At 42.7% G+C, this 26,689-nt stretch overlaps 1 protein-coding gene across 5 annotated transcripts in view; it reads left to right on the top strand.

The window, feature by feature from the left end:
* The window catches only part of SYT17 (synaptotagmin 17), a 187,067-nt gene extending 170,124 nt beyond the window's left edge, over positions 1–16,943 (top strand). For 3 of the 5 annotated variants that reach the window (XM_056534305.1, XM_056534303.1, XM_056534306.1), the window contains exon 8: positions 12,892–16,943. In XM_056534305.1, the coding sequence (XP_056390280.1) occupies positions 12,892–13,088 (197 nt within the window). In that variant the 3' untranslated portion in view covers positions 13,089–16,943. The remainder of the gene's footprint in view (positions 1–12,891) is intronic. The other 2 variants (XM_056534304.1, XM_056534302.1) reach the window with 1 other exon arrangement.
* The last annotated feature ends 9,746 nt before the right edge of the window (positions 16,944–26,689 follow it).

Here is a 26,689-nt window from a genome sequence, read left to right as displayed (position 1 = left end):
GCTGTGTGAAAATGACCTAAGAGTTACCCTTGATGCTGTTCAGTTAACCCTCAAGGTGCAACAGTCAATAGTGATTGCCACAAAGATATTACAGCGCAATACATAGGTATCGTATAAAACATAACATATTATATAAGTAATATAATAAGTAATATATGTGACATAAAATGGCCTCCTGGTCATAATCAACCAGCCACTAAGTTTATAAATGTATTAATGTGAAATCTATGGTATAAAATAGGTAAATAAATCTTGTTTAACCCCTTAAGGACCATTTTTCATTTTTGCACTTTTGTTTTTTCCTCCTCACCTTCTAAAAAGCATAACGCTTTAAATTTTCCACCTACAGACCTATATGATGGCTCTTTTTTTTATACCACCAATTTTTTTGAATTTTAAGGAGAAAAGAGTAACAACAGGTACAAAAATAACAATACTGAAACAACGCTAATCAGCGCCCCACAGGGCTAAAATAAGGTCCCCACGCAGGGGGTACAGGATTATACAACGAGGTACAGAGGGAAAGGTAAATATATAAACCAACAAACATTAGGATGAGTCATGCAGGTCACCTATCTATAGCCATGCAAGACTATGTGGCCACTAATGTAGCTAGCTTAAAGTAGCAACTAAAGGCAGGGGTCTTGAGAAGATCATCTATGGCTAGAGTATTGAGAGACTGAGCAATAAAGGTCTCTAAGAGAATGGACTATAGCACAGCCTTTGGTGACATAATCCGCACAATACTCGGCATATGTGTCAGGAATATAAACTAAGTAGAAACCAACAAGGGATAACGAATATGCAAGGGTAGAACACTTTACACAGGGAAAAATGTGAATATCGCAGTATATCACATAGTAGAGCCCATAGCTCTGGGGTTTGGCGGAAAGGGAGGTAAATATGTGAGGATGCAATAACCAGGACATAGATGATAGTTGGCGCACTCCTCTCAGGGAAGGGGCAAATAAGAAGGAGAAAAAGGAGGGGAAGAAGGAGGGATCAGTAATCGACCATACCCAAGGAGACATAATGGGGACTGTGCAGCCATATTCCCCATCTCTTCAAAAATTTAAGGTCATTGTGATTTGCTAAGGCAAACGTTCGTTCACAATTGCACGACAGGTTGACATAGGCTAAGATTGCTGATATGGTAGGTACTTCAGAGGATTTCCACTGTCTTGTAATAAACAGTTTGGTGGACATGAGTAGATGGGCCACTACCGTCCTGAACTCAAAGGGGATGGCATCCAAATCTATCAACAAGACTGCTAATTGTGGTGTCAAAGCAAAGGGCATTCTCAGTAACCGAGAAATGAATAATTCAATTCCCCTCCAGAGCCCACTCAGAGCAGGGCAGTCCCAAAGGACATGCATCAGGGAGCCCACCTGGCCGCAATTTTGCCAACAGAGATCAGAGCAGGAATCATCCATTCTATGTAACCTATATGGCGTGTAGTACCACCTATGGACCGTCGTGAACAGCACCTCCTGATGGTTCGCACATTTGAAAATATCTCGAATGCTCCGTAGTGATGTCTGCCATTGCTCTAGTGTGATGGTAACATTCAGATCTTTCTCCCATCTGGACATGTAAGGCAAGGGTTTAACAGTCGTCTTATCATTTAGAAGGTCATAGAAAAGTGTGATTCCCCCTCTTAAAGGTGTCGAGGAATTCAGGGAGCCAAGCATACGCGGAGGCAACCTGAAGGGCCCCAACCAACCTGTACTAAGTAGGCTCCTGATTTGGAGGCTTTTGTAGAACTCACTGTTCGGGAGGTTAAAGCGTTCTCTAACAGTAGAGAAAAGAAGGTCGCCCGAGCTGTCTAAGATATCTTTGATAGTATGTATGCCCGCAGCTTTCCATTTAGAGAGATCTAGGTCTGGGATGTGTAGTAGCACCTGTTCTAAGGGGATTTGTCCCGCAGGGCATTGTCGGAGATTAGAGAACTTGGAGAGACTAGATCGCCAGATTTTATCTGTAACATTGAGTGCGGACAGAGGAGTAGGAGCTAACTTTATATTGTGGTGCCAAGATCCTAGACCTCAGAGGGCATCCGATGCTATAATTTCCTCTAGGGTTACCCACAATTTGTCTGAATTCCTGGACCACCAATGAGACATCTGGTCCAAAATAGCAGCTCTATAGTAATCCTCCAAGTCAGGTCTGCCCAATCCCCGGGAACCTCTGTTGTGTGTCATGACTCTCTTGGGTACCCAAGGGTGCTTGTGTTGTTAAATGAAGTCGTCAACCATCTTATTAGCAGTTTTAAAAAAAGATGGAGGGATAGCTATAGGGAGGGTCCTAAACAGGTAGAGCAATTTGGGCAATAGTATCATCTTGAATGCCGAGAGCCGGCCAAACCAGGAGAGCATATGTGTCCCATAGTCAGAGAGAGAAGTAGATAGAGAGGTCAGAAAAGGTAGAAAGTTAGTTTCAAAAAGAATAAGTATAGGTAAGAGAAATTCCCAAGTAGGAGACAGAGCGACGCTGCCAGTCTAATGGGAACCTAGGGCGAAGATCATCAAGCAGCGAGGAATGAATACCTATGGGAAGAGCTTGGGATTTCGTGACATTTAGCTTGTAATAAGAAAGTTTTCCAAAGGAATCCAAAATGGAAAATAGGGTGCTAAGAGATGAGGCGGGGCTGGTCAGAGTGAGTAAAACCTAGTCTGCAAAAAATGCCAACTTATGTTCCCTATTTCCCACTGTAATGCCTGAAACATCAATGCTCATTCGAATGGCCTGGGCTAACGGTTCAATAGTTATAAGGGAAATCAATGGTGACAGGGGACATCCCTGCCTGGTGCCATTCAACAGGGTGAACCGACCAGAGCAAACACTCTAGCCACCGGGTTGGAATACAGGGCCCGGATGGCAGAGGCAATAGGCCCCACAAATCCAAAAGCTCCAAGGGCGGAGAAAGCATAGGGCCAGCTCACCCTGTCGAAGGCCTTTTCTGCATCCAGTGTCAAAAACATGGCCGGAATCTTCCTGCGTTCACAATGCTGCAACAAAGAGATCACTCGCCTCGTATTATCAGGGGCCTGTCTACCCAATGTAAACCCCACTTGTTCCCCATCTAACAAAACAGGCAAAACTGATTGCAAACGAGTCGTCAGGATTTTTGCATATAAGTTGGCATCACTATTCAAGAGCGATATGGGGCGATAGCTAGAAGTCAATTCTGGAGGTTTTCCTGGTTTTGGAATCGTGGTTATCAATGCGTCTAACATATCTGCAGGGAGGGAACCCGTCTCAGTAGCTAAAGAGAACACAGGGAGTAGGTGAGGGAGTAGAATCAGCAGGAATCTCTTATAATATTCGTTGGGGAGACCATCCGGTCTGGGGGTCTTTTTTGTGGGCATAGATCTGACAGCGTCAACTATCTCCTGGTCCGTGAGAGGAGAGTTGAGAGTAGCAAGAGCAGAAGAAGAAAGTTTAGGAAGATTAAGAGAAGCGAGAAAAGCGTCAACATCTGATTGGAGCGGGTGGGGGCATTGGGGGTCATCATGCAAATTATAAAGGGCTTCATAGTAGTCTCTGAAAGCGTCAGCAATACGTCAAGGTGATTTCTGAGGTTGGAGGGTCTTGGGGTGTTGCAGAGTGGAGATACGATGTTGAAGGTATCCCGGTTTAAGATTTTTCACAAGCAAGGAGCCCACCCTGTTGTCCTGCATATAGAAGGGATATATGTAGCAAACTTCAAGGGTACAGGAATACAGGCGCTGACCAAGAAGGGAACCAGTGAAGCCAGGTAGGTAACGAACAGCTTTAATTCAATGCGACGCATTTCACTGCGCGGTGATCATGATCATGCCTGACAAAACCGCTCAAGTGCGGTGAAAGGCGTTGCATTGGATTAAAGCTGTTCGTTACCTACCTGGCTTCACTGGTTCCCTTCTTGGTCAGCGCCTGTATTCCTGTACCCTTGAAGTCTGCTACATATATCCCTATTACCTTCGGGAAGGCTGCAGACCGACATTACTACGTTAAACACATATCCTTGTTGTGTGGGACTTAGCACAACCTAGCAGGGTGAGCCTTCATTTTACCCTTCCTCCCCACACACCTGTGATCCCGTTGATTCTCCACAAGGGAGCACCTGTTCTTCTTTTGTTTTACTGCATATAGAAGGACATTTTAGATTTTCTAAGGGACCTCTCATAGTCATGGAGTAGCAGGCGTCTCATGTGTAGACGTTCAGCTCTAAATTGGGTGTCCCTCTCGGGGGAAAAAATCAACTTCTGGATGGCCTCAAAAGCAGCAATTTTGTTAAGAGACTCCGTGAGAGCGAGAGTCCTACGTTTCTTCAAGGTGGCCCCCAATTGAATGAAGGACCCCCGTATGACCGCCTTGTGGGCCATCCAGACAGTGGTAGGGCTGACGTCTGCGGTTACATTCAATGCAAAATATTCAGCGAGAACAGTCTCCAAGTAAGCTGCGTGAGTAGTGTGCTCTATTTGGCACGCCACACAAAATCATTGTGCTTCGGAAAAAAATCGCTAATGGTTACCCTGACTGGCGCATGGTCGGACCAAGTCCGAAGGCCAATGTTCGAAGCCTGCACTCTCTCAATCAATGCCCTATCCACTAAAATCCAATCTATCCTCAAAAAGGAATGGTATCTCGCCAAACAGTGGGTATAATCTCTTTCTGAGGCGTGTTGTAGTCGCCAGATATCAAAAAGGTCATAGTCATGCAAAAGGGGTTCTAAAGAAAAACTCCTTGTGTAAGTATTAGAGGAGCAATCTAACGAGGGTGACATCACTGAGTTAAAGTCTCCAGACCACCAGGGAGCTCTGTTTGACAGACTCAACTTTTTTCAACACTCGTTTTATAAAGCGTCCCTGTCCTACATTTGGAGCGTACAAATTGACTATGGTGTATTAAGCCCCATCAATGAGACCCACTATAACAATGTAGCGGCTCTGGGGGTCAATAACTTGCTGCTGGATTGTTACTGCTATCTTATCACCAAACGCTATAAGCACACCCCTCTTCTTCCGAGGATATTCCGAAGAGACAATTATTGGGAATCTCCTGTGATGCAATAGCGGGGGATTAGCAGAAGACAAATGTGTCTCCTGAATACACAGGATGTCTGCCAAAGAACGTAACGCCTCGCGCCACAGGAAATTCCGCCTTTGGGGACTATTAAGTCCATTCACATTTAAAGATAACACCTGAACACCCATGGTCAAAGAGGGATCAGCAGGAAAGGTGGGTAAGGGAGGGAAAGAGATGAGCTGGAAAAAGAGAGAAGAGAGTACAAAGGTAGAAAGACCAAGGGACAGCAGGGAGGGGAAGGAGGAGGAGTGCGCCAGGGGGAAGTCCCCTGGTTACTCACCGGTACTGCAGAGAGCTGAATCACTATGGTTGTACAGAGATTAAACACAACAGATAGGAAAAATAAAACATAATACGAAACAATAATGTAGATATCAAATGACATCTGTCACTGGGGAACGTAGAGGTCAAATAACAAAAGGCACTATGCTGCAAAGTACTCAGGGTACCTTAAGCGTGTCAAACAGGTAACAAACCATACATAGTCCATCATTGGAGCAAGACTCAAATGTCGGGTCAGGGAGGTGCCAGAGAGTCCCGGTCTGGTAGGTCGACTTGCGGACTGCGTTGATCAGGGGACGATGAGCCCCAGTTTCGGAGAGTCTCAAGACCCTCCGGAACAGAGGAGATAGCGTGCATCTTGTTGCCGTGGAGCACCAATAGTTTCGTGGGGAAACCCCACCTCTAGGGAATTTCCAATTGTCTCAGTTCTGGCCTGGAGTGTGGCCGCTGACAAATCCACGAACAGTTGGATCCCCTCATAGGGTGCCGGAAGGGTTTTGCGCTTCCTAGAGAGCTGTAGGAGAGAGTCTTTGGTCTTGAAAAGTGTAGCGGGCTAATACGTCTCTAGGTAGTTCCTCTGGAAGCGACTTGGGTTAAGCCACTCTATGCGCCCGATCTATGCTATACTCAAACACTTCTAGTTCTGGTAGCAGGTGGCGAGTCACCTCTCTCACATATTTGGCGAGTTGCGAATTCGGAATAGTTTCCGGAATGCCCCGAAATTTAACGTTATTCCTTCTGTTGCTGTCCTCATAATCTACTAACTTCTCTTGAACCACCAGAACTTTGTCATCCAGTGCATTATGGGCATCAACCAATTAGTTATGCGCCACAGCGAAGGACGCTAGTTTGGTTTCAGCATTCACAATTTTACTTGCAGACCAGTAACAGTGGAATTAACTGGCCACAGGAGAGATGCAAAGTCCACATGGAGAGAAGAGCGGAGGAGTTGCAGCATTTCCTTTAGTGTTGCCTCTGACACCATTTTATCTGAGGCTTGGTAGGAGGCAAACATGTCACTCTCAATCTCCCCATCTCTTGGAGCCCCAACAGGATCCGCATCCCATGTGTCAGCTGTTGCAGCAGCTAACCTCGGTTTTTGCTTCACGGGGCTCATGTGAGGAGATGAGGTGAAGCAGCTGTGTGGGGAAGGGTCAGCATCCCCCAGCAGGTCAGTAACCTCCCCGGGTCTCAGAGGCAAAGTGTCATCCCCCTCTTCTAGCACTGCCATGTCAGGCTCCCAGGCAGCGTCAGTAGCAGTCCAGTCAGCCGGTAAGTAAATGGCAGAGCCGGCTCTAGTGTCAGTCAGAATCCCCCTTACATGTACCAAAATTAGTATGTTTAAAATTGTCATCTTCTGACCCCTATAACGTTTTAATATTTCCAAATATGGGGATGTATGAGGGCTAATTTTTGGCGCTGTGATCTGAAGTTTTTATTGGTACCATGTTTGTTTTGATGAAACTTTTTGATCGCTTTCTATACATTTTTTTAGGGCATACAAAGTGACCAAAAATATGCAATTTTGGACTTTGGTATTTTACGTAAACGCCATTGACCGTGGGGTTTAATTAATGTTATATTTTTATACTTCGGATATTTGCACATGCGGCGAGACCACATATGTTTATTATGTTTACATATTTTTATATTGAATTTGGGAAAAGGGGATGATTTAAACTTTTAATATGGAAGGGGTTAATAGGTGTTTGTTTTTTTAAACTTTTATTAAACTCTTTTCTTTACACTTTATTTGTCCCCTTAGGGGACTTTTAGGAGGAATCATTAGATTCCTCATACAGATCAATGTGGTTCCATAGAACTACATTGATCTGTGTGCTCTGCAATCGATTTATAAAGCCTTGTTCAGCCAGGCTCTATCAATTACAGAGCCGCAGCAGACAGGGAAGGAGAGGTAAGCTACCTCAGAAGTGGATCGCTCCCCCGCGATCGCACTGCAGGGGGGGATGCACCCCACTGGACCACGAGGGACTGGTTAAGGATCCCTTTAGATGCCACTGTCAGCTTTGACAGGGGCGTGTAAAGGGTTAATAGCTGACTGCAGTGAATGCCGCATGTCAGCTATTAATGCTGGCCCTCAGCTACAGGAATCAGCTGGGGGCCGACCGGTATGGCACAGGCTTGAGTCATGAGCCTGCGCCATACACTGGTTGCCTTCTCAGGACGAGCCAGCTCGTCCTTAGACAGCAACCAGTTAATACATTTTCAAAACTTAAAGGGGTACTCCAGGGAATTTTTTTTTTTTATAAACTGGTGCAAGAAAGTTATACAGCTTTATAAATTACTTCTATTTAAATATTTTAAGCCTTCCAGTACTTATCAGCTGCTGTATAGCACAGAGGAAGTTGTGTAGTTCTTTCCAGTCTGACCACAGTGCTCTCTGCTGACACCTCTGTCCATGACAAAAACTGTCCAGAGGAGGAGAGGTTTGTTATGGGGATTTACTCATGCACTGAACAGTTTCTGACATGGACAGAGGTAGCAGCAGAGAGCACTGTGGTCAGACTGGAAAGAACTACACAACTTCCTCTAGAGCATACAGCAGCTGATAAGTACTGATAGATTAAGATTTTTGAATAGAAGTAATTTACAAATCTGTTTTAACTTTCTGGTACCAGTTGATTTGAAACATTTTCTTTCCTCCAGAGTACCCCTTTAATAACTCTGTGATCCAAAAACATTATCAATTATTGTAACTATAGAAATGTATGTTTAGCAAACAGACAGCAGTCAGATAAGTTACATACTAAAGAGTTAGTGATTTAATAGAATTAATGGATAAAGGCTCAGAACATGCCTTCATGTGGCAGACGGTCTGGTTTATAAATGTTCTCAAAACAAATGTCTAGAATTAGCTCCTACCCAAAATGGTGCAATTACTCATCTAACATATTTTGGATGGGTTGTGTACTGTGAGGTACATAAACCCACGGATGCTTTTACAATGTCAGTTTCTTGGCTTATGTAAAAACTTCCAACACAACATCCCAGAAACGAGGTTCGGAGTCATGAAATGTGTAATAATTATGTACGATTGGATAATAGGTCACTTATCTGACCATGTAATCTCTATGGAATGTTTCGGAGTTTGAAGGAGAATGTCTATGACAGCTGTAAATGTACATTAGATGTAGTGCAGCCAAGAATGCTGCATATTGTGTACATATTTTGTGTGCTTTTCTCTTGTCTGCTTCATTTCTGCATATGCACTTTTTCTCTCTATAACTGTGCTGAATGGGTGGACGTGATGTCAGAGCTCTGCTGTCTGCTGGGCCAATCAGATGTCTCCCTCCGCTGCTCATACAACCTGAGGCAAAAACCTCCAAACTCCACAAGGACTTGAATCGGCGCAGAATGGATGAGGAACAAGAAGATCACTAGCGATTTATTTGGAACAACGCGTTTCGACGCCAGGACGTTGAAACGCGTTGTTCCAAATAAATCGCCTAGTGATCTTCTTGTTCCTCATCCTAACTGCGCCGATTCAAGTCCTTGTGGAGTTTGGACGTTTTTGCTACATTTGCTACACCGTTGCGGTGGTGGGACTGGCTGCATTGTGGAATACCTTTTACAGTGTTGTGCCTGACTTTGCACAACCTATTGGGTAAGCGCATCCGATAATATCGGCTCAGTTATATTACCCTTTTAATGCACTATGGAGCGCTTCTTGTCTTTTTACACATACAACCTGAGGCAGAGAGACCTCTCCCTCAATGTCTTCAAGTGTTTTACTGACAGGGAGGTTTCAGGTCTCCTGGAGGTGAAGAAGATGCAGATAAAATATCTTAAAGGTTTAATGTATTATGAAATGATAGAAATGCTTTTATTCTGGTAGGCTTGTTTCCTATTTTTACACCTATAAGACTTCCCTATAAAGTCCCTCACCCCAGGCCATTAGCTGGTGACCCAAGTCTAGGTTTACATTTAAAAGGAATGTCCTTCCATGTTTCGAATGGGTGTACCTAGGCCAGTACAAAGCTTCTCTACATTATGGCACATAGAGGGGAATGCCAAGAGGACACCCCCTCTGTGATGCCAATGTGCTCTACAGGACAACCTCTGAGATTAGATTTGAAGTTTTCCTGCCTGCTCTGCCAGGGCCAGCATTTCCAGTGTTAGTGAGCAGGGTTGTAGAGGCCAGGTGCCTTTTGTAGCCCTGCCCTGTAGGTACCCAGGTCTCTGAATATCATGTTATGAACAGGGCTGTAAGGATTCAACTTAATACCCAGATTGAAAACTTAACTTTGAAACCAGTGGCTTCCATAGGACCCAATACTGAACCTTTACCCTTTACTTTCTGGTTTTGGAAACTGGGTGAAAAAGAAACTTGAGTGCGTGACTACTGAAAAAAAGTAAAAAAGAAACAAACACACATGAATATGAATATGTATATATATATATATATATATATATATATATATATATATATATATCATTGACTTTAACTTGGAACTTCATAATCTCTCTCTTAGGCTGCATGCACGCCACATTTTTGCAGTACAGTTCCCGTATACGTTTTCTATGTGAAAACCGTATGGAACCGAATTGGAAACCGTATGCATTGACTCTCCATTGAAAACCGTATACCAAAAGATGCAGCAGGTTGTGTCCGTTTTGCATCCTGTACAGTTTTGTCAGTTTTTTTCCTGTACCCAAAGCAGTAGTCTACCACGTTTTTTGGTCTGGGTGAAAAACTGTATTAAACCGTATACATTTTTTTTTTTTTACATGGAAGTCAATGGGAACTGTACAGAACCGTATGTGCATATGGTTCCATACGGTTTTCACCATACGGTTTTTGACTTTGCACAGTTTTTTTCTTGGAATTTCAATCAAACAAGTGAAACTTTATTCAAAATGGAGTGAAAAGTTAAAAACTTTCACTTTTTTTTCTTAAAAAAATGGATGCAAGCGGACATGATTTTTCAAACCGTATACGGTTTTTAACTGTATACGGGTTGAAATTTGTACACACGTTTTGATACAGTTTAGTCAGGTTTTGAGGAATCCGTTTTTCATCAAAAACCTGATACGGGAACTATATTGCAAAAACGTGTGTGAATGCACCCTTACTGAGGTTCATATACATTAGGTTATGTGTACCAGTTGATTTATAACCATCTTCCTTCTCAGTGGTGTTGTTTGCATCCTCTAATGTTTTTGTCCTGCTTGTAATGGAAATCCAGGTGACCTCATATTTTTAAACATCAGCTAATCTGACCAGAGCTGCACTGTAAAGCATGAGATAGGGACGCATCAACTGCTCATTTTGCAGGAGATATTTTCAGGATAACCATTATAGTTAAAAGGGTATAACTGTGTTATATAATTAGTCATATGTTGCTGGGACTGTTAAAAAAAAAAAATAAAAAATAAAAAAAAAAAATATATATATATATATATATATATATATATATATACCTTCCCGATTTAGCTCCCATTCTTCTCATTCCATTCCCTCCATGGTGTGTCTCTTCTGCCTGCTTCCAAGATGAGAAGTTGGAGCAGGAGCTGCGCACTCAGCCAATCACTGGCCAAGACTGGGCACGGTTGCGGCCAGTGATAGGCTGAACAGTCTGGTTCTGCTGTGACCTCTCGTCTTGAAAGTAGGCAGAATTAATAAGCATTGGTGGACCGGAAGGAGCCTCAAATGGAGCTAAAGCAGAAGTTTCAGAGGACTTGGGAAAGGTAGGTATAATTTTTTTCAGCCTTCACAAACATATGAAGAATTTTATAATGTTGAAATACACTTTTGGGCAGCAGTCTCTGACCATAGATGTCCCCTAATGGTGAACACTAAAGAAAGTAAATACCAAGTAAGGGCTGGGTTCACCTCATGTTTTCTCCCATACGGGAGCGCATACGGCATGGGGGGAGCTAAAACCTCGCGCTCCCGCATGCCTTTCTATGCGCTCCCGTATGTAATTCATTTTAATGAGCCACCCGGAGTGAAACGTTCGTTCCAGTCGGCTCATTTTCGTGTCGTATGCGCTTTTCCCCCGGACCTAAAACTGTGGTCAACCACGGTTTTAGGTCTTGTTGTAAAAGCGCATACGGCACAAAAATGAGCCGACCCGAACGAACGTTTCACTCCGGGCGGCTCATTAAAATGAATTACATACGGGAGCGCATAGAAAGGCATACGGGAGCGTGAGGTTTTAGCTCCCCCCTGCCGTATGATGTGATGTGAACCCAGCCTAAGCAACTTGACTTGCATATCATTTTAAGACCAAAATTAGATATCTTCATTAAGAAATCTCCTCTTTAGATTATATCTTCTTATTAGACGGATATCTCAACAAAAATGAACTGATTGCAAAGTGTCTTCCTGCAGCGCCACCTCAGTGAATATTGGGCATTACACTGTGCCCATTCTTGTCTGTATAATGTAGGACAGGTCCTCCAGAATGGGAGAGTTTAAAGGGGTACTCCCGTGTAAAAAATAAAAATAAAATTTTTTTTTAATCAACTAGTGCCGGAAAGTTAAACAGATGTGTAAATTACTTCTATTAAAAAATCTTAATCTTTCCAGTACTTTTTAGGGTCTGTATACTACAGAGGAAATTGTTTTCTTTTTGGAACACAGAACTCTCTGCTGAAATCATGACCACAGTGCTCTCTGCTGACATCTCTGTCCATTTTAGGAACTGTCCAGAACAGCATATCTTTGCTATGGGGATTTTCTCCTACTCTGGACAGTTGTTAAAATGGGCAGAGATGTCAGCAGAGAGCACTGTGGTCATGATGTCAGCAGAGAGCTCTGTGTTCCAAAAAGAAAACCATTTCCTCTGTAGTATTCAGCAGCTAATAAGTACTGGAAGGATTAAGATTGTTTAATAGAAGTAATTTACAAATCTCTTTAACTTTCTGGCACCAGTTGATTTAATAAAAAAGTTTTCCACGGGAGTACCCCTTCTAGGATAAGCTTCCCAAGACCAAACGGCAGGATTGTTTCAGTGCTGACCGGACCACAAGACACAACCAGGACGGTGAATGGAGGATTTATTACACAGAATGGCAACGCGTTGCATTATGTGTAATAAATCCTCCATTCACCGACATGGTTGTGTCTTGTGGTCCGGTCAGCACTGAAACAATCCTGCCGTTTGGTCTTGTGAAGCTTATCCTTACACTCTACAGTTTGGAGGCTGCAGATGGGAATGATACCAAATACATACAACGCACATATCATTGTTGAATATGATAGTACACAACCGTCCAGGGTAAGTGGCATTTGGTCTGTGATCATTCTTACCCTCCCTCCGGTGTTACACTCTGGAGCGCTTTTCTCTCTTGTTTTAGATACTCTACAGAATGGGAGACATTCTTTGTAGGCACTCTCTTCTCTGACCAAGAGATTTGGAACTCCCTTTATTAAACCATAATTCCCTAAAAGGGTATATGCAAATGTTTTAGTTTTTTTCAACTTGACATCCCCTTTCAGTAATTACTTAAATGAAAAACAATGAGTAAACAGTTTTTCACATTGCCGTAAAAATTGTCCTATTATTTTCCAGTGTATGGACACAACATGAAAAGCAGCAACGACTTTATTGGGAGGATAGTGATTGGTCAGTATTCATCGGGATCCCCAGAAACCAACCACTGGCGTCGCATGAAGAATTCGCACAGGACATCGGTGGAGCAGTGGCATAGCCTGAGGTCCCGTGCAGAATGTGACAGAGTATCCCCGGCATCATTGGAGGTGACGTGAGAGCCAAAGGAAGCAGTCACACTGTGCTTACCTGCAAGGAACCATGGGATGGGAGCAATTATTCTGCTGCTTCGAACTAAACTGCAGCATATAGCCTATGTGCCTCAGTAAATATTCATGATGCAAATCATTTGTTAAATGTTGGTCTAATCGGCTTGTCCGGACCATGTCGCGCACTGCGCTGGCTATTCTTAGGACTATCAAGGCATTGCCCACCCATGACAAAGACATAGACATCTCTATATCAGAGGTCCAAAAATTCATCTAAGGACTCTTAGTGTTAAAATGAGCTCATGGGACGCTGCCATTCACTCAACCCATCGTATTCCACTTATAAGGAGATATTGGTAACTGTGGTCTTATTTGTGAATGTGGTAAAAACTCCTGAAAAACAACAACAAAAATCTAATGTATGTGACGCCTATATGAAATGCAGTTTCGTCCCTATGTGTCGAATTCTATATCTGTTGACGTGTGTGTGTGTGAGTATGTTTGTGTATTAACACATATCTATATTTATATATTTGTTTATACCGTGAAAATACAAATCCATGTTTATATATATTGATTTAAATAGATTAATATAACCAGATACATATATAATTGTAAAATAAATCTATATATTCTAACAAAGCATATGTCATAAAAAATAAAACATCTTCAAGGATACTGTAATACTAATATAGCATATATTTTACTTTGAATTACACTGGCTACAGTGTCTACTATGGTTTCCTGTCTTTTCAGTATATCTGCTTTTCCTACCTGGAAACCATCAACAAATAGTCTATTCCCATTATAGACCTTTGTGTCTAGTCAGAATATGACAAAGATGATAGACTTTATATTCTGTGACCACTTATCTCATGTAGAATGGGGTCATCCAAAATAATGAATATATGGTATTTCAAATTTAAAACCTGTCTTTACAGTGGGGCTGCTGCAGGAGATGTAGGCATTTCTCATACAATTGCCCATACCTGTCCATAAATAGTGGGGGAAAAGGCCTTACTATATTGGTCAAAAGGAAGAAACAAAGTGCTTCATAGTGAAGGAATATATATATGTAGGTCGTGCTTTGGGAGCTGGAATATAACTCACCAGATCGTGTTGTGCAATCCTGAGGCATAACTCTTAATACACCACTCTCCACAATTAGTTACTATAGTGGTTGTAGTCTCAAGTAGCTGCCCCTCTTCCCGTGCCCACACGATCGTGGGCAAATTTAAATGCATAGGAGAATGCACACCAGTACAAGATTCTTTTTAGGGTAAAAGAGCGCTACCACAAACCAGGGATGAAAAAAAAAAACATGTGAAGGGCTTCAAGGTTTACTATAATAATGTGATGCATTTCAGGGTCATTCTGGCCCCTTCATCAGACCATAAGGTCTGATGAAGGGGCCGGACCGGCCTGGAAATGCGTCACATGTTATAATAAACCTTTAAGCCTTTTAAACATATTTCTTCTTCACTAGTCTGTGGTAGAGCCATTTTTACCTCCAAAAGAATCTTGAACTGGTGTACATTTCTGTATTAGCGTCCTAATTTACCATTGCTTTGAAATGTGTGTTGTGCTGGGAAGAGAAACAACCCACTAAGAACTAAGAAATGAGGAGGCTTGTTTACCAAAATTTGCCAAAAATACTGTACATGGTGTGCACCACATTACTAGGATTTATTTACTAAAGTGCAGACCAAAAAAACTAAACCCTCCATTTTACAAGGAAAAAAATATGTAAAATGTGGTGGATTTGAGCTGAGAAACACCTGACAGATCAGAACAGTTGTAAGAATGGCAAAATAGGCAAAATACTGGTGGGTGGTGTAAGGGAGTGTGCGTAACGTGCTAAGAAAGTTGCACCAAAAGATAATACCACGCAGGGTATCAAGGTTAGTAGCAGTGTGTGAAATACACCTTACAATTTTAGTCAATTTGCACTTTTATTGCTGACTAAATTCATGTATCCCACAACAATACTCTACTATGTCCCAATGTCTACACCAAAGAGTCCCAACCAGGGTGCTTCCAGCTGTTGCAAAACTACAACTCCTAGCATGCCCAACAGCCTTTAGCACCCTGGTTGGTAGACAATGGTCCAGACAGGCAGATACTGACTGTCATATTCACAAAGAAGAAGTATATCTTAACTTAAAGAGGTACTCCATTGCTCAGCGTTTGGAACAAACTGTTCCGAACGCTGGAAACGGGAGCTTGTGACATCATAGTCCTGCCCCCTCATAACATCACGCCCCGCCCCCTCAATGCAAGTGTATGGGAGGGGGCGTGACAGTTGTTGTCACGGCTATGACGTCACGAGCTCCCGGCTCCAGCGTTGGGAACAGTTTGTTCCAAACCCTGAGCAGCGGAGTACCCCTTTAAGATGCACACTTGTTCCTCTTATACTGCAACATGATACTCTAGTATACCTATGTTATCCTCCTAGACAACCCCTTTAAGGCGGAGCTTCCCTTTAAAGAGGATAGAGATTAAAATTCTAATACTTGTGCTTGGCATTGCAGCAAATATGACTATTTTACAATATGCCTTTCCATAGCAGTCTCTAAGCACTGTTAAATACTGAACTGTATATTTCATAAAAAAAAAAATGTAGTCTAAGAATGTATATTTATGAAAAATAAATATATGTTTATTTGTGCCATCAATATCTTGTACAGTATGTGGACTTTACCGGGAAGATGTGTGAAATATGTCGATATAAAATATAAATTATAATGCAATATTGCAATCGCTTATTTTAATGGTCTTAGATGGTGATATGTTGTGTATTATGTTTTTGTTAATAAATAATAAGACCTTGGCACTTTAGATACAGGTAATTATAAGAGCAGGGGCAAAGTTTGAGGGGGCTGTGCTTTTTTCTTTTTTCTTTACACAACCCCTTTAAAGGGCCATAGTCTATAAACTTTCTACAGGTAGTCTGCATAGCTGTAGCAGAGTTACCAGTCAAGGAACAGAAAAACTGAGCTAATTTCTTTTAGAAACAGCTTCCATTCTGTCTCCAGGTTGTGTGTGGTTCCATTGAAGTGAATGGAACCAAGTTGTAATACCACACCCAACCTGGGGACAGACATAGAGCTGTTTTTGAAAGAAATCCGTTTTTCTATTTCTGGATAACCCCTTTAATGCTCTACATCCGTTAACTCTGCTACATTGGTATTCATTATTTTACCTACAGATGTAGTAGAATTAAATGGGCACTGTAAGAATCAACTTTATCAAACATCATTTATGTTTTACATCTTGACAAAACATTACCCTTTCTAATATATTGCATAAAAAATGTAATCTCCTTTTTTATAGAAACCACTGCTTATAAAAAAAAAAAGACCACTATGGGTCCCCATACTATCCAGAACATAATCTTGTCCATCTTTAGCATTATATTTGGCCCAGGCTGGGACAAAATCCAGAAAGTGAGGACAGGGCTATAACTCCTTTGTGCTCATGCCTGTCCTGTCTATCAGACTTCTGTCTGAAAACAGAGAGGAGGAGGTTACAGAGCAGACTGCAGTGATTGGATAAAGAGACCCAACACAGCACAGGAAGGAAGTGAACACATGGTGAGTGAGGGCAGGCTCAGTGCTGCCTCGGACACATCCCTTCCTGAGCAGGGAATGTCAGAATGAGTGAGCAGCAGAACGGAGGGAAGTTTGAGCCATATACAGAGGTGAGGCACATAAATAAGACATGTAAAGCATCTGCATGACTTAGTGAGCATCAAATCTAAGCATTATTTTTTGCTGATATATGACAGGTTGATGTAGTTTAAAGGGGTACTCCTCTGGAAAAAACATTTTTTTAAATCAACTGGTGCCAGAAAGTTAATCAGATTTGTAAATTTCTTCTATTTAAAAATCTTAATCCTTCCAATACTTATCAGCTTCTGTATTCTCCACAGGAAGTTCTTTTCTTTTTGAATTTCCTTTCTGTCTGACCACAGTGCTCTCTGCTGACACCTCTGTCCATGTCAGGAATTGTCCAGAGTAGGAGCAAATCCCTATAGCAAACCTATCAGCAGAGAGCACTGTGGTCAGACAGAAAGGAAATTAAGAAAGAAAAGAACTTCATCTGGAGCATATAGCAGCTGGTAAGTACTGGAAGGATTAAGATTTTTAAATAGAAGTAATTTACAAATCTGTTCAACATTCTGGCACCAGTTGATTAAAAAAAAGTTTTCCAGTGGAGTACCCCTTGAATCTAGTTGAGACCCTCTGAACTCTGCTCAGTCCTCTAGCTCCAGCTAGAATGAAGAGTCAATGAGAGTCAGCAGCTTATAGCACCCCAGAACTTTAAAGTGTGTGTGTGCGAAAAAAATAAAAAAATCAAGAAATTATTACATATTCTATAGCACATTATCTCCAGATTTAAAGTTATTCCCTACCAAAAGATGAGAGGTAGCTAGCTAAATTGTGGAGGGTCAACATACTTAGACCCCCACAGATCAACAGAAAGGAGGTCAAAGGTTGTTCCCTGGGTGAATGGAGTGGCAACGTGCATGCCGAGCCAATGTTCACCGTTTATGGAACTTTCAATCACTTTCAGCTATGTACTATTTTGAATGATGGAGTGGTGATGGAACATGCACATTACCACCCAATTCATCCAGTGGATAAGGACCTTCAGCAGTTGATATCCCGCCAATTAGCTAGTTATTCCCTTTCCTGTGGTTGGACATAACTACGTCTCTCTCACCCGATGGACAATGGGCAGTATGCACTGTTTGAAAACTAGTGTATGTCCTACAAGAGTCTGCATGTACTGCAGATGACTGCTTCCTCCCAAATTATTCTAAAAGGCAATGGAATTTGAGTGCAGCAGCTTCCCATTGTCTTCAATGGGATTCTGCTCCACAGTGCACACTGCAGACTTTCCGCCAAGGCGCATGTCCGAGCGGTCCTAGTGCCGCAGCAGAGGGAACTTCACCCAGATTATTTCCAGGGGGAATTCCGTAATGTAAACATAGCCAAAGTCTTTTCCCTTGTTCTCCTCAGTCACACTCCCATCATGGACTTTATTCTGAGGAACACAGACAGCAGAGGTGATCTTGTTTATTTGTTCCGCTATTTACAGCTGCCATCTTTGCCTCCAAAATCCTGCTAGGCTCACTGAGCACAACGTTCATTTTTCTGCTGCCAGTAAGTCTAAACATGAAGGAGATCTTACACCTAAGGTTGCCACCTTTCTTGCAAAAAAATAAATAAATAAATTACCGGCAGTGCTTATTTGCATAGTTAATTATGTATGCGTGACATCACAGGATACCCATATGCAGGGGAAATTTTGTCCCATGCTGACTCCTATAACTTTATTATTTCTCCTTATATGAGCCTGTATGGGGGCTCGTTTTTTGAGCCACGATTTGTGGTTTTTAACAGTTAGTTACTAACTACAACTACCAGCAAGCCCTGATACAGTCTGTGGCTCAGCAGCTGCCCCAAACGAAAACTACAACTCCCAGCATGTTGTACTATATAGTAGTATATAGTATAGGTCTGTGTTTCCCAACCAGGGCAGCCTCCAGCTGTTACAAAACTACAACTCCCAGCATGCCCGGACAGCCGTTGGCTGTCCATGAATGCTGGGAGTTGTAGTTTTACAACAGCTGGAGGCACTCTGGTTGGGAAACACTGGTATAGTATATGGTGCAACATTCTGGGAGTTGGAGGATTGGTTGGATAAATTCCGGCCATTGCATTGCCAGTATTTTTTTATTTAAAAATATCCGCAAGGTGGGCAAAATACCGGCTGTGCCCGTAAAATACCGGCCAGGTGGCAACCCTACTTACACTGTTCCCAATCAAGTGTCCAGTGGTGCCTAGGATTAGAGATGAGCGAACTTACAGTAAATTCGATTTGTCACGAACTTCTCGACTCAGCAGTTGATGATTTATCCTGCATAAATTAGTTCAGCTTTCAGGTGCTCCGGTGGGCTGGAAAAGGTGGATACAGTCCTAGGAAAGAGTCTCCAGCCCACGGGAGCACCTGAAAGCTGAACTAATTTATGCAGGATAAGCCATCAACTGCCGAGCCGAGAAGTTCGTGACAAATCGAATTTACTGTAAGTTCGCTCATCTCTACCTAGGATAAAGTGGTGTCCCCAAGACAAGATGGGCACTGTAAATATATTTATTTATGCATTTTCTTGTTTTCAATTTTATTTATTACTTATTTCCTTTATGATGATTTAGGTATCATCTATATTTCTCTCTCACTATATATGATAAATATTTATGTATAAAAGATGAATAAATAAGTGATAACTTTCAGGCCTTGTGCAAAAGCTCCCACCACCTAACCTCTGACCTCAAATGATGCCGTACATGATGATGTCACACTGTACAGAATTAATATGTGTCATAGAAAAAAAAAGCACTGTTTTGTCCAAGTGATAGCACCATAGTTAGCCTTGTAGTAGCATCATATGGTATTGTCATGCCACACCATACACTTTTCACATTGTACCATTTTGGTGTATTGATACCCTCTAGGAAGGTTTGAAAATTGAAGCCACTTGTTTTGCCGCACAGTACAGTTTACAGACTATTAAATTCCTTCCTTCACCTTGGAAGGTTTTTGAGTAAGAAGACCATAAAGGAACCCTAAAGGAAATCTGTCATCAGTTTCACCTGCACTAAGCTGTCAGCACAGACAGGTAGTGCAGGTGACACTTATGACAACCATACTTACCTGAACCCATTCTGTGTTCCGGTTCTTTCGCTATCTTCCTTTGTATCTTCCGTACAAGGGCCGACTTGAAGCATGGGCGGAGCTTTGTGACGTCATCACTGCTGTTTGCTAGTAGTGTGACCAAGCAGAGAAGCAGGAGCGATGACGCCAGGAAGCTCCGCCCATGCTCCAATTGGCCTCGGAACGGATGATACAGAAGAATATAGCAGGAGAAGCAGAACACGGAACAGGATCAGGTAAGTATAGTTGTCATCAGTGTCACCTGCACTACCTGTCTGTACCAACAGATTAGTGCAAGTTTGGTTTAGTTCTATAAATGCTGCCCATAAGAAGACCACAAGAGATTCACCAGCTGTGTGTGCATGTAAGTCTCCAATAGAACGGAGGTACTGATGATAGCCATCCAATCAGGATGAGGATTTCATGTATAATAAGAATGTAAATGTGTATTCGCCACTATGCCTTCCTCTTCTGTGTGCTAAAAGTATATTTTCCTGGCTGGTCGTGAATAAACCTTTCCTTCCTGAAGATTCAGGGGGGAATTTATCATTGTCTGTGTAAATCAAGTTCTTTTTACCCCCTTTTTGCCTTGGTGTACGCCATATATACTTCCCCAATTCATCAAAGAGGTGCATGTTATTCTTAAATAGCAAAGTAGTTTAGATGAAGAAAAGTGTGATCTAGGCGGGTATAAATTGCGCAGATTGTGCAAAATGTTTGCAGTAATTTTTAAAGTAACAGATGACAGGCCATACTACATTTGAGTTGTTTTCTTGGATGTGCCTAAGTGAGTTGCGCAAAAAATTTGTGACTTTTTCACTTATTGCACAAAAATATGTGACAATTTACTGCCAAAAAAAAGGGCAAAACCAATAATACCTTCAGTCTCCTGTAAATAGTATTCCACAACAATAAAGTTGGCTAAAATATTAAAAACCAACATAAAAAAATGACTCAAGCATAATATGTTTACAGAATTTAAAGGGGTACTTGGCAAAAAAAAACAAAAAAAAAAGTATTTCTAAAAGATAAGGAATACGTGTCTCATCACGGGGGTCCAACCGCTGGGACCAAACCCAGACCCCAGCAGTCAGCTGAGGAATAAGTCATTGGGTGATAAAGCACCACACTTTTTCATGTTGCATTTCCAAAAGACTGCCATTGACAAAAATAAACTAAACCCCCAAGTGAGGAGAAACAACACCACAAAAAAGCATTACAGGTACACTGCTCAAAAAAATAATACATAGTTAAATGTGCTGACAACAAAATCACACAAAAATGATCAATGGAAATCAAATTTATTAACCCATGGCGGTCTGGATATGGAGTCACACTCAAAATCAAAGTGGAAACCACACTACAGGCTGATCCAACTGTGATGTAATGTCCTTAAAACAAGTCAAAATGAGGCTCAGTAGTGTGTGTGGCCTCCACGTGCCCGTATGACCTCCCTACAATGCCTGGGCATGCTCCTGATGAGGCGACGGATTGTCTCCTGAGGGATGTCCTCCCAGGCCTGGACTAATGTCCCAGATGTGCTTAATCGGATTCAAGTCTGGGGAATGGGCCGGCCATTCCATAGCATCAATGCCCTCTTCTTGCAGGAACTGCTGACACACTCCAGCCACATGAGGTCTAGCATTGTCTTGCATGCTAACCCAGGGCCAACCGCACCAGCATATGGTCTCACAAGGGGTCCGAGGATCTCATCTCGGTACCTAATGGCAGCCAGGCTACCTCTGGCAAGCACATGGAGTGCTGTGTGGTCCCCTCAAAGAAATGCCACCCCATACTATTACTGACCCACAGCCAAACCGGTCATGCTGGAGGATGTTGCAGGCAGCAGAACGTTCTCCACAGCGTCTCAAGACTCTGTCACTTCTGTCACATGCTCAGTGTGAATCTGCTTTCATCTGTGAAGATTACAGGGTGCCAGTGGCGAATCTGCCAATCATGGTGTTCTTTGACAAATGCCAAACGTCCTGCATGGTGTTGGGCTGTAAACAGAACCCCCACCTGTGGACGTCGGGCCCTCATGCCACCCTCATGGAGTCTGTTTCTGACCATTTGAGTGGACACATGCACATTTGTGGCCTGCTGGAGGTAATTTTGCAGGGCTCTGGCAGTGCTCCTCCTTGCACGAAGACGGAAGTAGCAGTCCTGCTGCTGGGTTGTTTTCCTCCTACGGCCTCCTCCACGTCTCCTGATAAACTGGCCTGTCTCCTGGTAGCGCCTCCATGCTCTGGACATTAAGCTGACAGACACAGCAAACCTTCTTGCCACAGCTCGCATTGATCTGCCATCCTGGATGACCTGCACTACCTGAGCCACTTGTGTGGGTTGTAAACTCCATCTCATGCTACCACTAGAGTGAAAGCACTGCCAGCATTCAAAAGTGACCAAAACTTCAGCCAGGAAGCATAGGAACTGAGAAGTGGTCTGTGGTCACCACCTGCAGAACCACTCTGTTATTGGAGGTGTCTTGCTAATTGCCTATAATTTCCACCTGTTGTCTGTTCCATTTGCACAACAGCATGTGAAATTGATAATCAATCAGTATTGCTTCCTGAGTGGACAGTGTGATTTCACAGAAGTGTCATTGACTTGGAGTTACATTGTGTTGTTTAAGTGTTCCCTTTATTTTTTTGATAAGTGTATTTGAATAAAGCTTTTTTAAAACAGTCACAGAAAATGGGACAAAAATTACTCAAAAATCACAGAAAAGAAGCCACACTTACTGGTTACTGATATAAGGTCAGGGTAAAGGGGTATTTTATTTTCTCTCACAACCACAGTGCTCTCTGCTGACACCTCTGTCCGTGTCAGGAACTGTCCAGAGCAGCATATGTTTGCGATGGGGATTTTCTCCTGCTCTGGACAGTTCCTGACATGGACAGAGGTGTCAGCAGAAAGCACTGTGGTCGTGACAGAAAAGAAATCAAAATAGAAAAGAATTTCCTATGTAGTATACAGCAGCTGATAAGTACTGGAAGGATTAAGATTTTTTAGTATAAGTAATTTACAAATCTGGGAAAAAAGAAATGGTGATTATTTGAACAAATAGAAACAGGTTATCCCATTGTGGGATATAAAAGTAGAAATGGATTCTGGATTCTGCTTTTATATCCCGCAATGGGATAACCTGTTTTTATTTGTTCAAATCATCACCATGCTTGTATAAAAGGAACCATTGCTTTTATTACCACATACTGCTACTGAGGAAAGGGTCATCATTATAAAGTACCCTGAAACGCATCTAGAAGCTTAAACTAACGCATCATTAACGCACCACTGACATTTGGAACATCTATCAGCGAACATTACCGCTACAGCAAGTATAACATCGCTTTTCATACAATGGCCGCAGTCTTTATCCATCCAGCCCACCTACCTGGCTGACGTCAGACGCCAAGTCTTTCCATGAGATTCGTCCATTGGATGTCTGTAAGCTGTGTCTTATCCTACCATCACTAGCGGCTTCCATCGGGTCTGTGGCAGGCAGACCAGCCGCAAGAGCGCACGCCAGCACCTACATTCAGCACGTTCAGACCCCGCTCCCGATGGGTGCTTGCCGGCACCAATCCTCTGGCAAGTTTCATCTGGCTATTCCGTCTGGCTGGTAAATATACTTTTTATTGCTGTCCAATACATGGACCAGAGTCTACACATATTAACATCTTTATTTGCGGACTGTGAAAAGCTTATATTCTGAACTAACAAATGGCGGACTAATGGACTCTATCTCCAATCACTGCATACAGTGGTACTGTTTTATGTCCTATGCTTTAACATTCATTAATTGCATTTACCTCCTCACAAGGGCCCTGTGAAAGGAGCTTACAGATAATTTACTTATTATATGTATTTTTAATACATTTATACTGTCATATATTTGAAGCACGGTTCCTTCAATCTCATCATGTATCAGGCTATCTGATTTTGGCCTTGAGGTTATGGTTACCATTTCTTTTTTTTCCCTTTTTCAAATATACATTTCAATTAAGATGTAGTTGTTCAACCATATTTAATTTATTGTGAGCTGCACTCAACTCCTTTTTTCTATTTTAATTTACACATCTGTTTAACTTTCTGGCATCAGTTGAATTAAAAAAAAAAAAGTTTTCCACTGGAGTACCCCTTTAAACACCTACCGGTTATACTCGAGTATAAACCATCCCAAATATAAGCCGAGGCCCCTAATTTCTCCCCAAAAACCCAGGAAAAGTTATTGACTTGGCTATAAGCCCCCCATGTCATCGTCTTCACCGTCTGTCAATCCCTTCTCAGTGGTCTTCAACCCTTGTCATCATCCCCCCCCCTTCATCATCACCGCCTGTCAATCCCTTCTCAGTGGTCTTCAACCTGCGGACCTCCAGATGTTGCAAAACTACAACTTCCAGCATGCCCGGACAGCCATCGGCTGTCCGTGCATGCTGGGAGTAGTAGTTTTGTAACATCTGGAGGTCTGCAGGTTGAAGACCACTGCAGCCTTCGTCATCATCCAGACCCTCCTTTTGTTTTCTACTCACCTCCCCTCGGTGGGAAGGAAGGGTGAGTTGGTCCGGGCCGTCATATTCGACCACCTATGCTGCAGGGACCATCCGGTGGGAAGGGTTAGTCGTTCTGGGCTGTCCATCTTTACTCGGAGGCCCTCTTCTCCGGGCCGGCCCTGGACGATGACGCACAGAGACGTCCGTGATTGTCCGTGACAACCCTGCGCATGAACGTCCCTGCGTGGTGGCATCAAGGCAGCATCACTAGTTCGGGGCCGGCCCGGAGCGGAGAAGAGGGCCTCCCAGTGAAGATGGACAGCCCGGAATGACTAACTCTCCCCAACGGACGGTCCCTGCAGCATAGGTGGTCGAAAATGGACGGCCCGGACCAGCTCACCCTTCCTTCCCACCAAGGGGAGGTGAGTAGAAAACAAAAGGGGGGTCTGGATGATGACGAAGGCTGCAGTGGTCTTCAACCTAAGGACCTCCAGATGTTTCAAAACTACAACTCCCAGCATGCTGGGAGTTGTAGTTTTGCAACATCTGGAGGTCCACAGGTTGAAGACCACTGAGAAGGGATTGACAGGCGGAGATGGATGTCCGGGACCATCCCCTCACAGCTAAGCCAGAAATGTTTTTAAAGGGCTGAAAAACTCGACTTATACTCGAATATATACGGTATTCCCCCTACGATACCGATGAGCCACAGGTGCAAAATACTGATGAACAACCACTCACACGCCTACTATTCATGAGGGGGGTAGCTTCTAAGTATAATAGTTGCACACAGATAAGGCATACACTGGGTGCCAGTTACATGATAGTGTGTAGTGTACCATAAAAACAATCAAAAATATGGATCAGCTCACCAAAGTCCATATGTGTCAAGCATCTGGCAATGATTCCGGAGCACGGATGCAGGGAGCCGCCACTCCCCGTAGCACTGAGAAGAAAAATAGAAGCAAGGGTCCAGCTCCTGGGTGTGCATGTCCGATAAAACTTAACCTTTAATAGCGAATATTAAAACATGGAGGTTCGCCACTGAGTGGCAAGTGACATGTCACTTTAAAAAAGGGGTGAAATGCCGATGCGTTTCGAGCAGTTGCTCTTAGTCATGGCGTTGGTACCTTGTCACACTGGGGTTTAAATACCTACTGGCATATGGTCAGGTCCCACCGTGGATCCAAACTCCCCGCCTCCGTCAAACAGGATGTGACGTGGCATATGGAAGGTAGCCGAAAAAAGGTGCGGCCAAGTAAAGTCTAATCAAGACATCAAAGATGGCTGATTAACCCATAGGTAACTTACTTGTTATGTCAGTATCTCTGTAATGGTGCCCATAAATATATACATGCAGTATAGTACTGTATACACAATAGCATCCCATGGAACACACATGAGAAACTGTACAGATTCCAACTTATATAAAATATCATAATGAAACAAAATCAGCATAGAAAGAACCCCAGACACAATCAGAAATAATGCGTGAGAATAGAATATTAAATAAACCGCATGTTGTGAACCACAACCTATGTATACACAAATGCAACTAGGCATAGTATATGTAATTTTGGTATCAATGAGAGTTTATCCCATAGCAGAAAGTACCGCTACATGGTAAGCGAAAATACTAAGTTGCCACTCAGTGGCGAACCTCCATGTTTTAATATTCGCTATTAAAGGTTAAAGGGGTACTCCGGGGAAAACCTTTTTTCTTTTAAATCAACTGGTGCCAGAAAGTTAAACATATTTGTAAATGACTTCTATTAAAAAATCTTAATCCTTCCAGTACTTATTAGCTGCTGAATGCTACAGAGGAAATTCCTTTCTTCTTGGAACACTGATGACATCACGAGCACAGTGCCCTCTGCTGACATCTCTGTCCATTTTAGCAACCGTGCATAGCAGATGTATGCTAAGGGCAGCATAGTGGCTCAGTGGTTAGCACTGCTTCCTTGCAGTGCTGGGGCCTTGGGTTCAAATCCAACTCAGGACAACAATAAATAAAGAGTTATTATTATTATGACGTCAGCAAAGAGCACTGTGCTCGTGATGTCATCAGAGAGAATTCCAAAAAGAAAAGAATTTCCTCTGTAGTATTCAGCAGCTAATAAGTACAGGAAGGATTAAGATTTTTTAATAGAAGTAATATACAAATCTGTTTAACTTTCTGGCACCAGTTGATTTAAAAGAAAAAAGGTTTTCACCGGAGTACCCCTTTAAGTTTTATCAGACATGCATACCCAGGAGCCGGACCCTTGCTTCTATTTTTCTTCTCTGTAGTGTACCATGCTGGCTTACAACCTATTAGTGATGCCCATACTATTCGATCAGGCGGGCTGCCTGGCACCCTGGGCTCCCCCAGCATCACAAGGCTAGACTACATCACAT

Source organism: Hyla sarda, chromosome 8 (assembly GCF_029499605.1).
Source record: "Hyla sarda isolate aHylSar1 chromosome 8, aHylSar1.hap1, whole genome shotgun sequence".
NCBI classification, from domain to species: Eukaryota; Metazoa; Chordata; class Amphibia; order Anura; family Hylidae; genus Hyla; species Hyla sarda.
The sequence above is the reverse complement of the archived record's forward strand: the minus strand, read 5'-3'. Positions and strand labels throughout refer to the sequence as shown.